Source organism: Ranitomeya imitator, chromosome 6 (genome assembly GCF_032444005.1).
Source record: "Ranitomeya imitator isolate aRanImi1 chromosome 6, aRanImi1.pri, whole genome shotgun sequence".
In the NCBI taxonomy this organism is placed as follows: domain Eukaryota; kingdom Metazoa; phylum Chordata; class Amphibia; order Anura; family Dendrobatidae; genus Ranitomeya; species Ranitomeya imitator.
The window spans coordinates 39,049,184-39,064,431 of record NC_091287.1 but is presented as its reverse complement, the minus strand read 5'-3'; the positions used below and the strand labels follow the sequence as shown (position 1 = coordinate 39,064,431).

General features: G+C 52.6%; 1 protein-coding gene across 2 annotated transcripts in view; it reads right to left on the bottom strand.

Annotated features, from left to right (window-relative positions):
- The window catches only part of STAM (signal transducing adaptor molecule), a 34,916-nt gene extending 19,959 nt beyond the window's left edge, over nt 1-14,957 (bottom strand). The window contains exons 1-4 of one of the 2 annotated variants that reach the window (XM_069729512.1): nt 14,761-14,957; nt 3,944-4,028; nt 3,073-3,148; nt 1,137-1,232 (exon numbers count right to left, since the gene is read on the bottom strand). In XM_069729512.1, the coding sequence (XP_069585613.1) occupies nt 1,137-1,232; nt 3,073-3,148; nt 3,944-4,028; nt 14,761-14,800 (297 nt within the window). In that variant the 5' untranslated portion in view covers nt 14,801-14,957. The remainder of the gene's footprint in view (nt 1-1,136; nt 1,233-3,072; nt 3,149-3,943; nt 4,029-14,760) is intronic. The other variant, XM_069729514.1, reaches the window with a different exon arrangement.
- Between the last annotated feature and the right edge of the window lie 291 nt (nt 14,958-15,248).

Genomic DNA, 15,248 nt, shown 5'->3' with positions numbered 1-15,248 from the left:
TTCAGAAATGTCCAGTCAAAAAATAAAATAAATTAATCAGATGGGTAAATGGCGTAATGAGAAAAAAGAAATTGAAACTCCAGAATTACGTGGTTTTCTTTTGGCCGATGCAACATTGCAATAACAGGCGATCATTGTATCTACCCCAAAATGGTATCAATATCAAAAAATAAGCTATCCGCTAGCTCAAAAAAAAAAAATGGAGACGCCACGAGTCTCGGAAAATAGCAAAAACTTTTTTCATATAAATTTTGGAATTTTTTTTTTTTCACCACTTAAATAAAATATAAATCATACATGTTTGGTATCTACGTACGGTACTTGTACTGACCTGGAAAATCATAATTGCAGGACAGTTTTAACATTTAGTGAACATGGTAAATAAAAACCCAAAACCGTTGTGGAATTGCACTTTTTTGCAATTTCACCGCACTTGGAATTTGATTTCACTGTTTTCCTGTGCAACCAAAAATGACTGTATTGTCCTTGTGCTCTGGACACAGTCATGGAGAACAGAAAAGGGTCTTTCCCAAACTGTTCCCCCAAAGCTGGAAGCTTTAACTATCCAAAGGGTCTTGTACTGAAGAATTAAGATTTCCTTTCACTGGAGCTAAGGGGGGGATGGGGTCAAACCCTTGAAAAACATCCCCATACCATTATCCCTCCTTCACCAAACTGTACATCGGGCACAATGCAGTCAGGCGGGTAACGTTCTCCTGCCATTCACCAGACTCACTCGTCCATCAGACGCCAGATAGAGAAGTGTGATCCGTCACTGCACAGAACATATCTCCGCTCAACATTGTGCTTGGTGATGTACGGCAGCATGCAGCCGCTTGGCCATGAAGCTACCAGCGCAATGTTTGTGCTGATGTTAATACCAAAGGAGGTCTGGACTTTTCAGTTATAGTCAGCAGAACGTTGGTGACTTTTCTGCCCTCTGTTCCACCATAACGCCGGTGGCTCCTATTACAGGACGGCGCTGGTACCAGGGAGCTCTGCACCAACAGCCGTCCTGTCACGTTCGTAAATAGACATTAAGCCGTGCGTCTCAATGTAGTGTATACCCCATATGACTGAAGGAGCAAAGTAGAATCCCGCAGCGCCCAGACCACAGAGGACAGCGACTGGCTCACCTTATTTAATACACTGCTGACCTCGCTCGCAAAGTCTCTGGAACAAACTTCTAAGTGAAATATCTTCCCGCAGTTGGATACACAAGCTCCGAGCAGCTGAAATACAAGAGGAAATCATAATTAGAACAACGACGATTCATGAAACACAGATTCATCCAAATACCACTGTAGACACGTTTCTTTATAAGGGGGGTTTCCACTGTGGGCAATCTCCATCCCGCCAGCAGGATTCATGACTAGCTGACCATAGGGGAACCAGTGATCTAAGCAGGATCAATACACGGCTTGCAGATCCTTGAGTCGTTTTTGAGTCATAGATTAATATTACAAGAGATGAGCAAAAAGATTTGAAGTACAGAGTTGTAAGCGGCAGAGGTGACCTCCACATAGTGGAGAACAAACCAAGTCAAATCCCTAGAAATCAATATCTGTGACATGGCCAGGATCAGGGCTTCTACTGGTGTGGCGCGTCCTCACCGGGGCACAGCCGATCTCAGCGCGTGTCCGCACGGTCCTAGGGCACAGCCGATCTCGGCGCGCGTCCGCACGGTCCTAGGGCACAGCCGATCCCGGCGCGCGTCCGCACGGTCCTAGGGCACAGCCGATCCCGGCGCGCGTCCGCACAGTCCTAGGGCACAGCCGATCCCGGCGAGCGTCCGCACGGTCCTAGGGCACAGCCGATCCCGGCGCGCGTCCGCACGGTCCTAGGGCACAGCCGATCCTGGCACGCATCCGCACGGTCCTAGGGCACAGTCGATCCTGGCGCGCGTCTGCACAGTCCTAGGGCTAGGGCACAGCCGATCCTGGTGCACGTCCGCACGGTCCTAGGGCACAGCCGATCCCGGCGCGTGTCCGCTCGGTCCTAGGGCACAGCCAATCCCGGCGCGCGTCCGCACGGTCCTAGGGCAGACGATCCCAGCGCGCGTCCGCACGGTCCTAGGGCACAGACGATCCCGGCGCGCGTCCGCACGGTCCTAGGGCACAGCTGCTCCCGGCGCGCGTCCGCACGGTCCTAGGGCACAGCTGATCCCGGCGCGCGTCCGCACGGTCCTAGGGCACAGACGATCCCGGCGCGCGTCCGCACGGTCCTAGGGCACAGACGATCCCGGCGCGCGTCCGCACGGTCCTAGGGCACAGACGATCCCGGCGCGCGTCCGCACGGTCCTAGGGCACAGACGATCCCGGCGCGCGTCCGCACGGTCCTAGGGCACAGCTGCTCCCGGCGCGCGTCCGACCGATCCTAGGGCACAGCTGATCCCGGCGCGCGTCCGCACGGTCCTAGGGCACAGCCGGTCCTATGGCACAGCCGGTCCCAGTGCACGGTCCTAGGGCACAGCCGGTCCCAGCGCACATCCGCACGGTCCTAGGGCACAGCCGATCCCGGCGCACGGTCCTAGGGCACAGCCGGTCCCAGTGCACGGTCCTAGGGCACAGCCGATCCCGGCACACGTCCGCACAGTCCTAGGGCACAGCCGGTCCCAGCGCACGTCCGCACGGTTCTAGGGCGCCCTGAACTGGGATTAGCACGCCCGCACAGGGGAACCGCCGTGCACTTTCAGAGATGCCATAAATAAGGTGGCGAGGTTGTTGGTGCATCTGCAAACTGGTTCAGGAGGTCATCCAATGCTTTATCTGCCACGGAATACCAGTCATTTATGCGGTGTGTAAAGTTGGGTGACCCAGGCACAGACTTGGCCTCAGCATATGACCCCAGCCTCCAGGACAGGTCGTTACCTACAGACATCCTCCCCATTTCCATTGAACTTTGATGAGTGATGACATTTTTTTTGCACTGTTCGTGCAGGTGACGGATCCTCGTTCTGCCGGACGCACATATCGCTCTCCCGACTTCCTCTTGCGTTCTGCATTTCCCTTCTTTTATGATGCACTTTGCTAATGGTGTAAGATTGCAGCAGCCGGCAGTGAGAACACTTACTGTAAGTGCTTGCATCGCCACGTGGGGGTCTTTATGGTTCACTCGCCTCATAATGGAGCGGAGACAGTCTTTGGGCCTGAAAGAAAAAAAAATTAGTTCACTTGTTACATTTTCTTTTCTTACAGAAAGCTTGTTGCTGTTGTCGCCATCTCAGCACATTTTATCTGCATTTCCTCCCGCTTCTCTGTACAAAATACTTTATGGATCAATTGCAGTAAAAAGTATAGATCCTGTCGACGACTTATGGTAACAGATCCCCCGGGGATCGGTCTGAACTCGCAAATACACCATAGACTTCTGTGTGAGTGTGAGTGTGCACACCCATTTTCAATCAAGATTTTGAAGCAGATTTGGTCTCAAAATACATTAAAAAAAAAAGCTTAATCTACTCGTTAATGAGCCTCCCATCAACCCCCTTTAACCCCTTAACGACCACATTTCAGCAGCCATAACTAGTTTTCTTACAGACGGGCTTTGCATTATCTGGGAGAAATTGCCATTTTCTTCAGCAGTGTTTTTGGAGTAGATATAAAGTAATATTTGTAATTTATTTACTAATGCAAAGCAAATGCATAATAAGCAAATTTGGGGTATTTTTCAACTACTTAAATGAGCTGATGTAGGGGTTTTTATTTTCTTTCATACTTGCACTAAATTGAAGTTTATCTATAAAAAAAAAATAATAATCTGCATAAACCGTCACGGTGCTGACGTCACTTTTAGGAAGCATATTATCCTAAGTCATATTGCAAGACTCTTTAAAGGGTTAATTGTGACTTGTAGGGTCGCTGCGTGCAATAGGTGACGCTATAAAGGTTAAGTCCTCTCTCTCTGAAGAGGCCATTTGCATATTAAAAAACAAAGCACTTACCCCGTACGTGACTGCCCAACTTTATCACATAGGTCGAGAATGAGTCCCCAGTCCTCCGCTGTGTTCAATTCACTTGTTGCTTTTTCTATTGTGGAAAAAAAAGATAAAGGAATGGCATTATCCCTCGTCATTTCCCAAAATACCATAAAAGAAAACATACAAAATTACCGCCTCATCAGAGCCGTGCCTACAACACCTGGGCATGCTCCTGGTGAGGAGACGGATGGTCTCCTGAGGGATCTCCTCCCAGACTGGACTAAAGCATCCGCCAACTCCTGGACAGTCTGTGGTGCAACGTGACATTGGATGGAGCGAGACATGATGTCCCAGATGTGCTCAATCGGATTCAGGTCTGGGGAACGGGCGGGCCAGTCCATAGCTTCAATGCCTTCATCTTGCAGGAACTGCTGACACACTCCAGCCACATGAGGTCTGGCATTGTCCTGCATTAAGAGGAACCCAGGGCCAACCGCACCTATGGTCTCACACGGGGTCTGAGGATCTCATCTCGGTACCTAATGGCAGTCAGGCTACCTCTGGCGAGCACATGGAGGACTGTGCGACCCTCCAAAGAAATGCCACCCCATACCATTACTGACCCACTGCCAAACCGGTCATGCTGAAGGATGTTGAAGGCAGCAGATCACTCTCCACGGCGTCTCCAGACTCTGTCACGTCTGTCACATGAGCTCAGTGTGAACCTGCATTCATTCGTGAAGAGCACAGGAAGCCAATGTTGAATCTGGCATTTGACAGAGAACACCAAGATTGGCAATCGCCCTGCATGGTGTTGGCCGCAAGCACAACACCCACTTGTGGACATTGGGCCCTCATGCCACCCTCAAGGAGTCTGTTTCTGACAGTTTGAGCAGATACATGGATTTTAGTGGCCAGCTGGAGGCCATTTTGCAGGGCTCTGGCACGGTTCTTCCTAGCACAAAGGAGGTAGCAGTCCTGCTGATGGGTTGTTGCCCTTCTACGGTCCCCTCCACGTCTCCTGGCATCTGCTCCATACTCTGAACATTGTGTTGACAGACACAGCTACCCTTCTTGCCGCAGCTCACATTGATGTGCCATCCTGGATGAGCTGCACTAGCTGGGCAACTTCTGTGGGTTGCAGACACTGCATCATGCTACTGTGTAGCATCGCTGGGGGTGAGAGCAATGACAAAATGCAAAACTGACCAAAACAATAGCCATAAGCAATGAGAACCGAGAAATGGTCTGTGGTCACCACCTGCAGAATCACTCCTTTATAGGGGTTGTTTTGCTAATTGCCGATTATTTCTGTCTGTTCCATTTGCACAACAGCAGGAGAAAGAAATTAATTCACAATCAGTGTCGCTTCATAACCGGACAGGTTGATTTCACAGACGTGTGATTGACTTGGAGTTACATTGTGTTATTTAAGTGTCCCTGTTATTTTTTTTTTGAGCAGTGTAAATATATAATTTATTTTAAATTTCAGTAAATATATCTTGGGAGGAGTCGGGGGGCTCTGACTATTATTTTACAGGGTCCCATGAATTTTACATTCAAGAGACCGGAGAATATTTTACAATATAACCCAGAAGATGTCTAAAGCATCTGAAATGTCGATGACGTCTATACCTTTGTCAGTTTCTCCATTTTCTAGAAACCCATGCAAAAGAGCCAAAAGCTCATGGCATTTGGCCTCCACTAAGGCCCCTTCCACACATCAGTTTTTTGCTATCAGTCGCAATCTGTTGAATTTTGAAAAAAAAAACGGATCTGGCGACTGATGCCGCTGGATCCGTTTTTTTTCTCATAGACTTGTATTAGTGACGGATGGCCTCATGTTTCATCCGCTGTATCCGTCAAAAATTGTTTGTTCAGCAGCCAGAGACAACGGACTAAGGTAATGTTTTGTGTACGTCGAAAAAAAATGGACCGCGACGGATCCATCGCCGTCCGTCGTTTGCGAGAATGGAAGCCTATGGGCGCCGGATTAGTCAAATTATGGAATCCAGCAACGGATTCCATTTTTTTAAACTGAGCATGCTCAGATTATTTTTAGGATCCAATTAGCCAGATACACTAGTCGGATACGGCGAAAAAATGGATCCGTCACATGAGTTTTTCACAATCTGCGACGGATCCGTCAATCCACCGAGCCAACGGATTGTGACTGATGGCAAAAAACTGATGTGTGAAAGGGGCCTTACAGCTCTCCAGTCTCTCTCCCTATTTCTCCTCCCACCACCGGCCTCCTATCAATGACTGACAGGTCACTCTACACTGTGACCTGCTCCTCCGCCCGAGATCCTGCTCAGGTGCTGTCAGTCCCAGGGACGGTGCATGAACAGATTGATAGTTCGGCCCTCGCGATGTCACCAGGACCTTACTATGCATGTGCTGCCCTCGAGATATATATATATATATATATATATATATATATATATATGGGGTGCACCATACTGGCCAAAAAAAGAGAAAGCACTACTGGAATAATTCACACCATCAAGATAATCAAGAATTATATGGTAATAGCATAATAATTTTATTATACAGCACAGAGCCACGTAGTATATTGCCCAGCCACGTAGTATATTGCCCAGTCCCGTAGTATATTGCCCAGCCACGTAGTATACTGCCCAGCCACGTAGCATATTGCCCAGACACGTATGTAACAGGTTAAAAAAAAAAGAGTTAAAATAAAAAATAAACATATACTCACCCTCCGAAGAGCCCCTTGTAGTCCTGTCGCCTGTGTGCGGTGCACTCGGCAGCTTCCGGTCCCAGGGTTGGTATGAGCGCAGGACCTGTGATGTCGTCGCGGCCACATGACCGTGACGTCATGGAAGGTCCTTCTCGCATAGCATGCTTGGCCCCAGAACCTGCCGCTTGCACTGCCGAGGAGAGGACGCAACGACGGAGGGTGAGAATAGCAGGTTTGTTTTTTATTATTTTTAACATTACATTTTTTTTACTATTGAAGCCGCATTGGCAGCATCAATAGTAAAAAGTTGGGGACACACAGGATTAATAGCAGCGGTTACGGAGTGCGTTACCCGCGGCATAACGTGGTCTGTTACCGCCGGCAATAATCCTGTGTTAGCGGTGACTGGAGGGGAGTATGCGGGCGACAGGCACTTACTGCGGGGAGTAAGGAGCGGCCATTTTCTTACGGACTGTGCCCGTCGCTGGCTGTTTTGCCGCGACCAATCAGCGACTTGGATTTCCATGACAGACAGAGGCCGCAACCAATGAATATCCGTGACAGACAGACAGACGGAAGTGACCCTTAGACAATTATATAGTAGAATATATATATAAATAATAATTTTGCTTTCCTGCATCTTGTGATAATCACTAAGTATCCTAGATCTGCATTTCAAATGATAAATGTCTTGTAAAGAGCGAACAACCAAATGTACACAACCTCGGAAGAAATAACTGCGACACTGCTGATTAATATTCCTTGTCCGCTATCCGATTCCCAGCCTTCCCTATGGCGCGTGGTGAGGGCATGGCTGTCCACGTCATCAGGAGACACGGTTATATTACACACCAATATCACAATACGCCATCGATCAGTAAACCACATATTCCTACAAGAAATGTTAAAGCATACCTATCTCTTCTGGTAACTGAGGGATAGCAAGAAATTCTGCCCATTATATGTCTTGTTTCTGGCATTTTTCACTCATTTTCAGTTGTCTCTGAGCTGGTGGGTGCAGACTAAATATTATGATGCCTCCCATGCACAGCACACACCGACGTGAAGGATCCCTGCTCTCCTCTCCTACATGATCAGAAGCAGCCCCCTCTCTCGGTGACTCCAACTACCTCTTCACCCCCTCGGATCCTTCCTCCGCCTCCATAGACTTCAATAGACAGCTGTATTCTAACATCTTACAGTGCCGGCAGCATGACTTATTCTGAACAAGAAGGGTTTTTGAATGTTTTTGTGGCGTCAATGTTTAGTTCAGAAGACAGAGAAAAGAGGCTCATAAGTGGAGGCAGGCACAAGTTTCTTGGATAAGATACATTAGAACTAGTGATGAGAGAACATGCTTGGATAAGGTGTTATCTGAGCATGCTCATAGGATAACCGAGTCTTAAGTGTCCTCGAAAAACATGTTAGAGTCCCTGAAGAATGACCGTACTTTAAATACCAGTAAGTCTGTTGGGGCGTGCTGGGAGGCCCAGGTGGCTATGCAGGAACCATGGACAGTGCGGGGCAATGGCCGAGCGCTCTGTACAGCTGTCCTACTAGCATTCATTATCACTAACCACCAATTTTTTGGCCTCGCTGTTTTTCTTAAGCTTTTACTGTGCAGCGGGGAGGAAGGACAGCTATTTCCTTTAAGAGTTTGAAATTCCACAACAAGGAGTGACCTCCCAATAATGGAGGCCGGAGTGCAGAAAGGACGTCAATGCTCCTTCCGACATGTGGAAAAGTCACCTGGGCCTGTTGTTTGTGACAAAAAAAAAAAAATCGTTAAAAGTAATGACCAGTTTTTTTTTTTTGCTTTTTTTTAAAGAAAAAAAAAAAAGTGTAAATTAAAATATGAAACACTGCGCTCCTGTCGACGCAGCACTAATGCTCCAGGGATCCTATGTCTGCAGCCGTCACGTGCCGGATTACTGGCATCGCTGCTCTTATTGCCGAGGGCCGACGCCAGTAGTCCAGCATGTGACCACTGATTGACGGCAGCGGTCACACACCAAGACAGAAGTGACTGCTGGGGAAAGAAGAAAGGGGGGGGGGATGTTTAATTGGCAATTTTTTTTTTATTTAAGAGTATGAAAATGGCGTAAAAGCTAATTGCAGGATAATGAAAGCATTAAGCTACTTACTGGTAGCAGCGTTTTTCGGAGGCCCATGACAGCACTACGAGAGAGGGGATCCGCCCTTCAGGAACAGGAAACCTACAGATACAAAAGGGCGGCACCTCTCCCTATGCATCAGTTCAGTTGGTTTCCTGTTCCTGAAGGGACAGGATCCTACAGATGAATCTCGCCTGGAAGACGTCACGGTGGTCCTGGCTGGACTGCACGTCAGTGACGTAGACAGCAGGGAGCAGAGTCTGGAGGATTCCTGATCTCCTTCAGTGCCGACGTTGGTAAGTATAGCGCTCCTTCGGTTCATGTGGTGGTGCAGCGCGGTGGTGAGGTAGCGGTGCCAGGAGGGGAACGCTATCCGGAGCGCTGCTGCGTGCTCTTCGGCGTCCTGCATCGCTCTCAGCGTTAGCTGGAGCGTTTCCGGGTGCAGTGACGTCGAGGGGGCAGAGTCAGCAGGCGCTTCTGGGTCACTGGGGAACTGCGCATGCGCAATTCATCCAAGATGGCGGCGCCCATCGATCCTGAACGCCGGACTCCTCACACACGGCGCTGACCCCCCAGCTGTAGCCTCATCAGCAGGAACCAATGAGAGTGGCGCCAGGTACATCTTGCACATCTCCTGTCTGTTCGACAGCCGCAACACATTTAGTCATTGTCTAACAAACAGGAGAGCCCTGCATGTGTTGCGGTTTTCTATCAGTCAAAAGATATGCAGCCAACGGGACTCGAACATATTTTTTCAGCACACTGAAAACACTCTTAGCACACGAGCATGCTTAGATAACACCTTATCCGGTTACGCTCACTCATCACTGGACCCCATTTATCAGTAATATTTGGCCTTTGTAGTGACAAGTGTTACTGTATAGCCGTAGTCTAAGGGCTCATTCACATGTCAGGTTTTCACAAGTAGCACTTGTACCCAGGATAACATGCGAGGAAGTCTGCACATCAGTGATTCTTTATGGACTGAGTGGCGAGTGGACACGTCCGCTATTGATGCGATTGTCAATTCAAACTTGGCAATGGAAGTTTATGGGTCCGTGAAAAAAAAAAAAAAATTGGATGCCATCTTGGTGTCCGTTTTCTCACTGACTGATAGGAGAAGGTGGAGAAACGCTTCTAATTTCTCATCAGTGAAAAAAAAATTCTCAGAAAAATCACTGGTGAAAATTGGTACGTTTTTCTTGTACATCCCTGTGTGAATAGGGCCTAATGGAGTATTTCCCATCACAGGCAATCACAGCTTGAAAAAAAAAAAAAAAGTACCTTCTCTTTAACCAAATTATCACACAATTGCTGTCTTAAAGGTACGTATTACCATCTCCTACACACATATATCCAATCACATCCAACTGCACCGGCCCTTTAAGAATGTGACATCAGAATTCATAACCTTGCACTGGATGAACAAGGGAGGCATTTTCCTCTGAACTGGAGAAAACTCATTTTCCCGGCTCCGTCAGTAAAAACCTTCCTTACTTACAGGAAATGATTAAAGTGAGTGACGATCCTTCACAATAGATATAATTGTGGTAATCCGCGGTAATGGCCGAGGCTCTGGACGTCCGGGGATGACTCCGCAGCACAATCTGCTCCTCACACCACCAGGTGAGGAGACGCTGCACCTATGGGGGGGGGGCTATAAAGAAACCTCAAACTAGGATACATGACAAGGCTTAAATCTGGGACCACCCATCACTAAGCATCGCCCCCTCCCGTCTTGCACAACAGAGGGACTTGCTGGTACTTACAGTGTGTGGCTGAATGGCAAATTAAAGATCGATTCCTGGTAATTAAAGAGGTCGTCCATAATTAATTTGCAAAAAAGTCAACATTCTGGTTTATGTGCTGGAATGAAATCAGGACGAGCATTACTAGAAAAGGACAGGAGGGGCGCTGTATCTGGAAAACAGAGACCCTTTATCTAACCCTATGGGGCATTTCCTATAAATTCTGGGAATATCGCTATAACATACCGTCACTTTGTGATTGGTGGGGTCTGATCAGTGGGACCTCAATTGGTGCCAAGATCCGTGAGAGTTTACACCATGGTGTGCAACGTGCCGCAACATCGTGGGCCAAGTAAGCACCAAAGGCTCCCAGGATGCCGGGCCGAGGACCGAACTGGATGCTCATCTCTACTGCCATCAGGTAGACAGTGCCAGCAGCTGAGCACCCCCCACTGTCCCCCTTCATGTAGAGGGGCTCTCCAGCCTGACTTCTGGACTGCCACCATCCTGGAGAACCCGAGTCCTAATGACACCCACCTGGGTAGGATGTCAGGAGCACATCTGTTCATATAGCACTAGGTGACCACTTCCCCGGATCCCGGTCACACAGCAGGAAATATTCTCTGTTTGTGCCACCCATCCATGTATCTACGCCCAGGTCCGGAGAGAGGAGAGCCCTTAATGCCTGCAACGGATCCTCAGCGACTATTGCACATCTGATGTATTTATGGGCGAGCATTGTGTCTGGTGGAGACACTGAGCGGGGAAAAGACCACCACTGCTGCCATGTATGGGGAGACAGCAGAGGCCGCCTGGCACACACGGGCAGAAATCCTCAATGGGATTTACTCCAACCTTTATAATCTGAGGATGACCCAAGTCACATCTAGAAGAAATGCAAGTTCTGTCACTGCCAGGGTGTGTGTGTGTGTGTGTGTGTGTGTGTGTGTGTGTGTGTGTGTGTGTGTGTGTGTGTGTGTGTGTGTGTGTGTGTGTGTGTGTGTGTGTGTGCGTCTCTCTAAGGGAGAAAGAGGAGGGACAGATGGACGGGCCGGAGGTCCCCTGAGGGAGAAAGAGGAGGGACAGATGGACGGCCGGAGGTCCCCTGAAGGAGAAAGAGGAGGGACAGATGGACGGGCCGGAGGTCTCCTGGGGGAGAAGAAGGAGGGACAGATGGACGGGCAGGAGCTCCCCTGGGTGAAGGACAGACAGTGTGGCGCTCCCCTAGAGGAGGGAGAAGAGGGACAGACAGTGTGGCGCTCCCCTAGAGGAGGGAGGAGAGGGACAGACAGGGTGGCGCTCCCCTAGAGGAGGGAGGAGAGGGACAGACAGGGTGGCGCTCTCATAGAGGAGGGAGGAGAGGGACAGACAGGGTGGCGCTCCCCTAGAGGAGGGAGGAGAGGGACAGACAGTGTGGCGCTCCCCTAGAGGAGGGAGGAGAGGGACAGACAGGGTGGCGCTCCCCTAGAGGAGGGAGGAGAGGGACAGACAGTGTGGCGCTCCCCTAGAGGAGGGAGGAGAGGGACAGACAGTGTGGCGCTCCCCTAGAGGAGGGAGGAGAGGGACAGACAGTGTGGCGCTCCCCTAGAGGAGGGAGGAGAGGGACAGACAGGGTGGCGCTCCCCTAGAGGAGGGAGGAGAGGGACAGACAGGGTGGCGCTCCCCTAGAGGAGGGAGGAGAGGGACAGACAGGGTGGCGCTCTCATAGAGGAGGGAGGAGAGGGACAGACAGGGTGGCGCTCCCCTAGAGGAGGGAGGAGAGGGACAGACAGGGTGGCGCTCCCCTAGAGGAGGGAGGAGAGGGACAGACAGGGTGGCGCTCTCATAGAGGAGGGAGGAGAGGGACAGACAGGGTGGCGCTCCCCTAGAGGAGGGAGGAGAGGGACAGACAGGGTGGCGCTCCCCTAGAGGAGAGGGACAGACAGGGTGGCGCTCCCCTAGAGGAGAGGGACAGACAGGGTGGCGCTCCCCTAGAGGTGGGAGGAGAGGGACAGACAGGGTGGCGCTCCCCTAGAGGAGGGAGGAGAGGGACAGACAGGGTGGCGCTCCCATAGAGGAGGGAGGAGAGGGACAGACAGGGTGGCGCTCCCATAGAGGTGGGAGGAGAGGGACAGACAGGGTGGCGCTCCCCTAGAGGAGGGAGGAGAGGGACAGACAGGGTGGCGCTCCCATAGAGGAGGGAGGAGAGGGACAGACAGGGTGGCGCTCCCCTAGAGGAGGGAGGAGAGGGACAGACAGGGTGGCGCTCCCCTAGAGGAGAGGGACAGACAGGGTGGCGCTCCCCTAGAGGAGGGAGGAGAGGGACAGACAGGGTGGCGCTCTCATAGAGGAGGGAGGAGAGGGACAGACAGGGTGGCGCTCCCCTAGAGGAGGGAGGAGAGGGACAGACAGGGTGGCGCTCCCCTAGAGGAGAGGGACAGACAGGGTGGCGCTCCCCTAGAGGAGAGGGACAGACAGGGTGGCGCTCCCCTAGAGGTGGGAGGAGAGGGACAGACAGGGTGGCGCTCCCCTAGAGGAGGGAGGAGAGGGACAGACAGGGTGGCGCTCCCATAGAGGAGGGAGGAGAGGGACAGACAGGGTGGCGCTCTCATAGAGGAGGGAGGAGAGGGACAGACAGGGTGGCGCTCCCCTAGAGGAGGGAGGAGAGGGACAGACAGGGTGGCGCTCCCCTAGAGGAGAGGGACAGACAGGGTGGCGCTCCCCTAGAGGAGAGGGACAGACAGGGTGGCGCTCCCCTAGAGGTGGGAGGAGAGGGACAGACAGGGTGGCGCTCCCCTAGAGGAGGGAGGAGAGGGACAGACAGGGTGGCGCTCCCATAGAGGAGGGAGGAGAGGGACAGACAGGGTGGCGCTCCCATAGAGGTGGGAGGAGAGGGACAGACAGGGTGGCGCTCCCCTAGAGGAGGGAGGAGAGGGACAGACAGGGTGGCGCTCCCCTAGAGGAGAGGGACAGACAGGGTGGCGCTCCCCTAGAGGAGGGAGGAGAGGGACAGACAGGGTGGCGCTCCCATAGAGGAGGGAGGAGAGGGACAGACAGGGTGGCGCTCCCCTAGAGGAGAGGGACAGACAGGGTGGCGCTCCCCTAGAGGAGGGAGGAGAGGGACAGACAGGGTGGCGCTCCCCTAGAGGAGGGAGGAGAGGGACAGACAGGGTGGCGCTCTCATAGAGGAGGGAGGAGAGGGACAGACAGGGTGGCGCTCCCCTAGAGGAGGGAGGAGAGGGACAGACAGGGTGGCGCTCCCCTAGAGGAGAGGGACAGACAGGGTGGCGCTCCCCTAGAGGTGGGAGGAGAGGGACAGACAGGGTGGCGCTCCCCTAGAGGAGGGAGGAGAGGGACAGACAGGGTGGCGCTCCCCTAGAGGAGGGAGGAGAGGGACAGAGAGGGTGGCGCTCCCATAGAGGAGGGAGGAGAGGGACAGACAGGGTGGCGCTCCCCTAGAGGAGGGAGGAGAGGGACAGACAGGGTGGCGCTCCCCTAGAGGAGGGAGGAGAGGGACAGACAGGGTGGCGCTCCCCTAGAGGAGGGAGGAGAGGGACAGAGAGGGTGGCGCTCCCATAGAGGAGGGAGGAGAGGGACAGACAGGGTGGCGCTCCCCTAGAGGTGGGAGGAGAGGGACAGACAGGGTGGCGCTCCCCTAGAGGAGGGAGGAGAGGGACAGACAGGGTGGCGCTCTCATAGAGGAGGGAGGAGAGGGACAGACAGGGTGGCGCTCCCCTAGAGGAGGGAGGAGAGGGACAGACAGGGTGGCGCTCCCCTAGAGGTGGGAGGAGAGGGACAGACAGGGTGGCGCTCCCCTAGAGGAGGGAGGAGAGGGACAGACAGGGTGGCGCTCTCATAGAGGAGGGAGGAGAGGGACAGACAGGGTGGCGCTCCCCTAGAAGAGGGAGGAGAGGGACAGACAGGGTGGCGCTCCCCTAGAGGAGGGGCAGAGGCTCCTCTAGGGGAAGGGGGAAGGGGGAAGGGGGAAGGGGGAAGGGGGAGGGGAAGGGGAAGGGGAAGGGGAAGGGGAAGGGGAAGGGGAAGGGGAAGGGGAAGGGGAAGGGGAAGGGGAAGGGGAAGGGGAAGGGGAAGGGGAAGGGGAGGGGGGGGGATCCTCGAGGGAGGAGGGCTGGATTTCTCCTGTGGGGGAGGGGGGTATAATGGAGAGACGGCAAAGGGAGAAAACGAGGGGGAGGGGCCTGATGTTCCTCTGGGGGAGGGGAGAGAAGGGGCAGCCGGACCTCTTGACGAGGCTGTACTCACACAATGACCGGCGGCCGGGTGCTGTTATCTTACCTACATCAGGATCAAAGGGGTTGGATGTGAAGAGAGGCATGGCGGCCGCCCCGGGAGCAGCAGCGTCCACACTACACGCGGTCTCCGGCGGCTCCTGCTGTGGCCCCGTCCTCTATCACCGCATCAGGAGAGGCCACAGAACGAGAGATGCTGAGTCCCAGAGAGCTGAAGGACCTGTGGTGACGTCACTGTCATGTGATGAGTCACATGATTAGGAGGAGCCATGCTCCGAACAAAATGCCCATGCGCGGTCTTCACCGGTCCCGTGCCGCTGCTGAGAGTGATCATGTGATGTAGAGCTGTGCATGTGCACGAAACTGTATATATCCCCTCCACCTCTCCTGGGACGTGTATATATCCCTCCGCCTCTCCTGGGACGTGTATATATATCCCTCCGCCTCTCCTGGGACGTGTATATATCCTCCACCTCTCCTGGGACGTGTATATATCCCTCCGCCTCTCCTGGGACGTGTATATATCCTCCACCT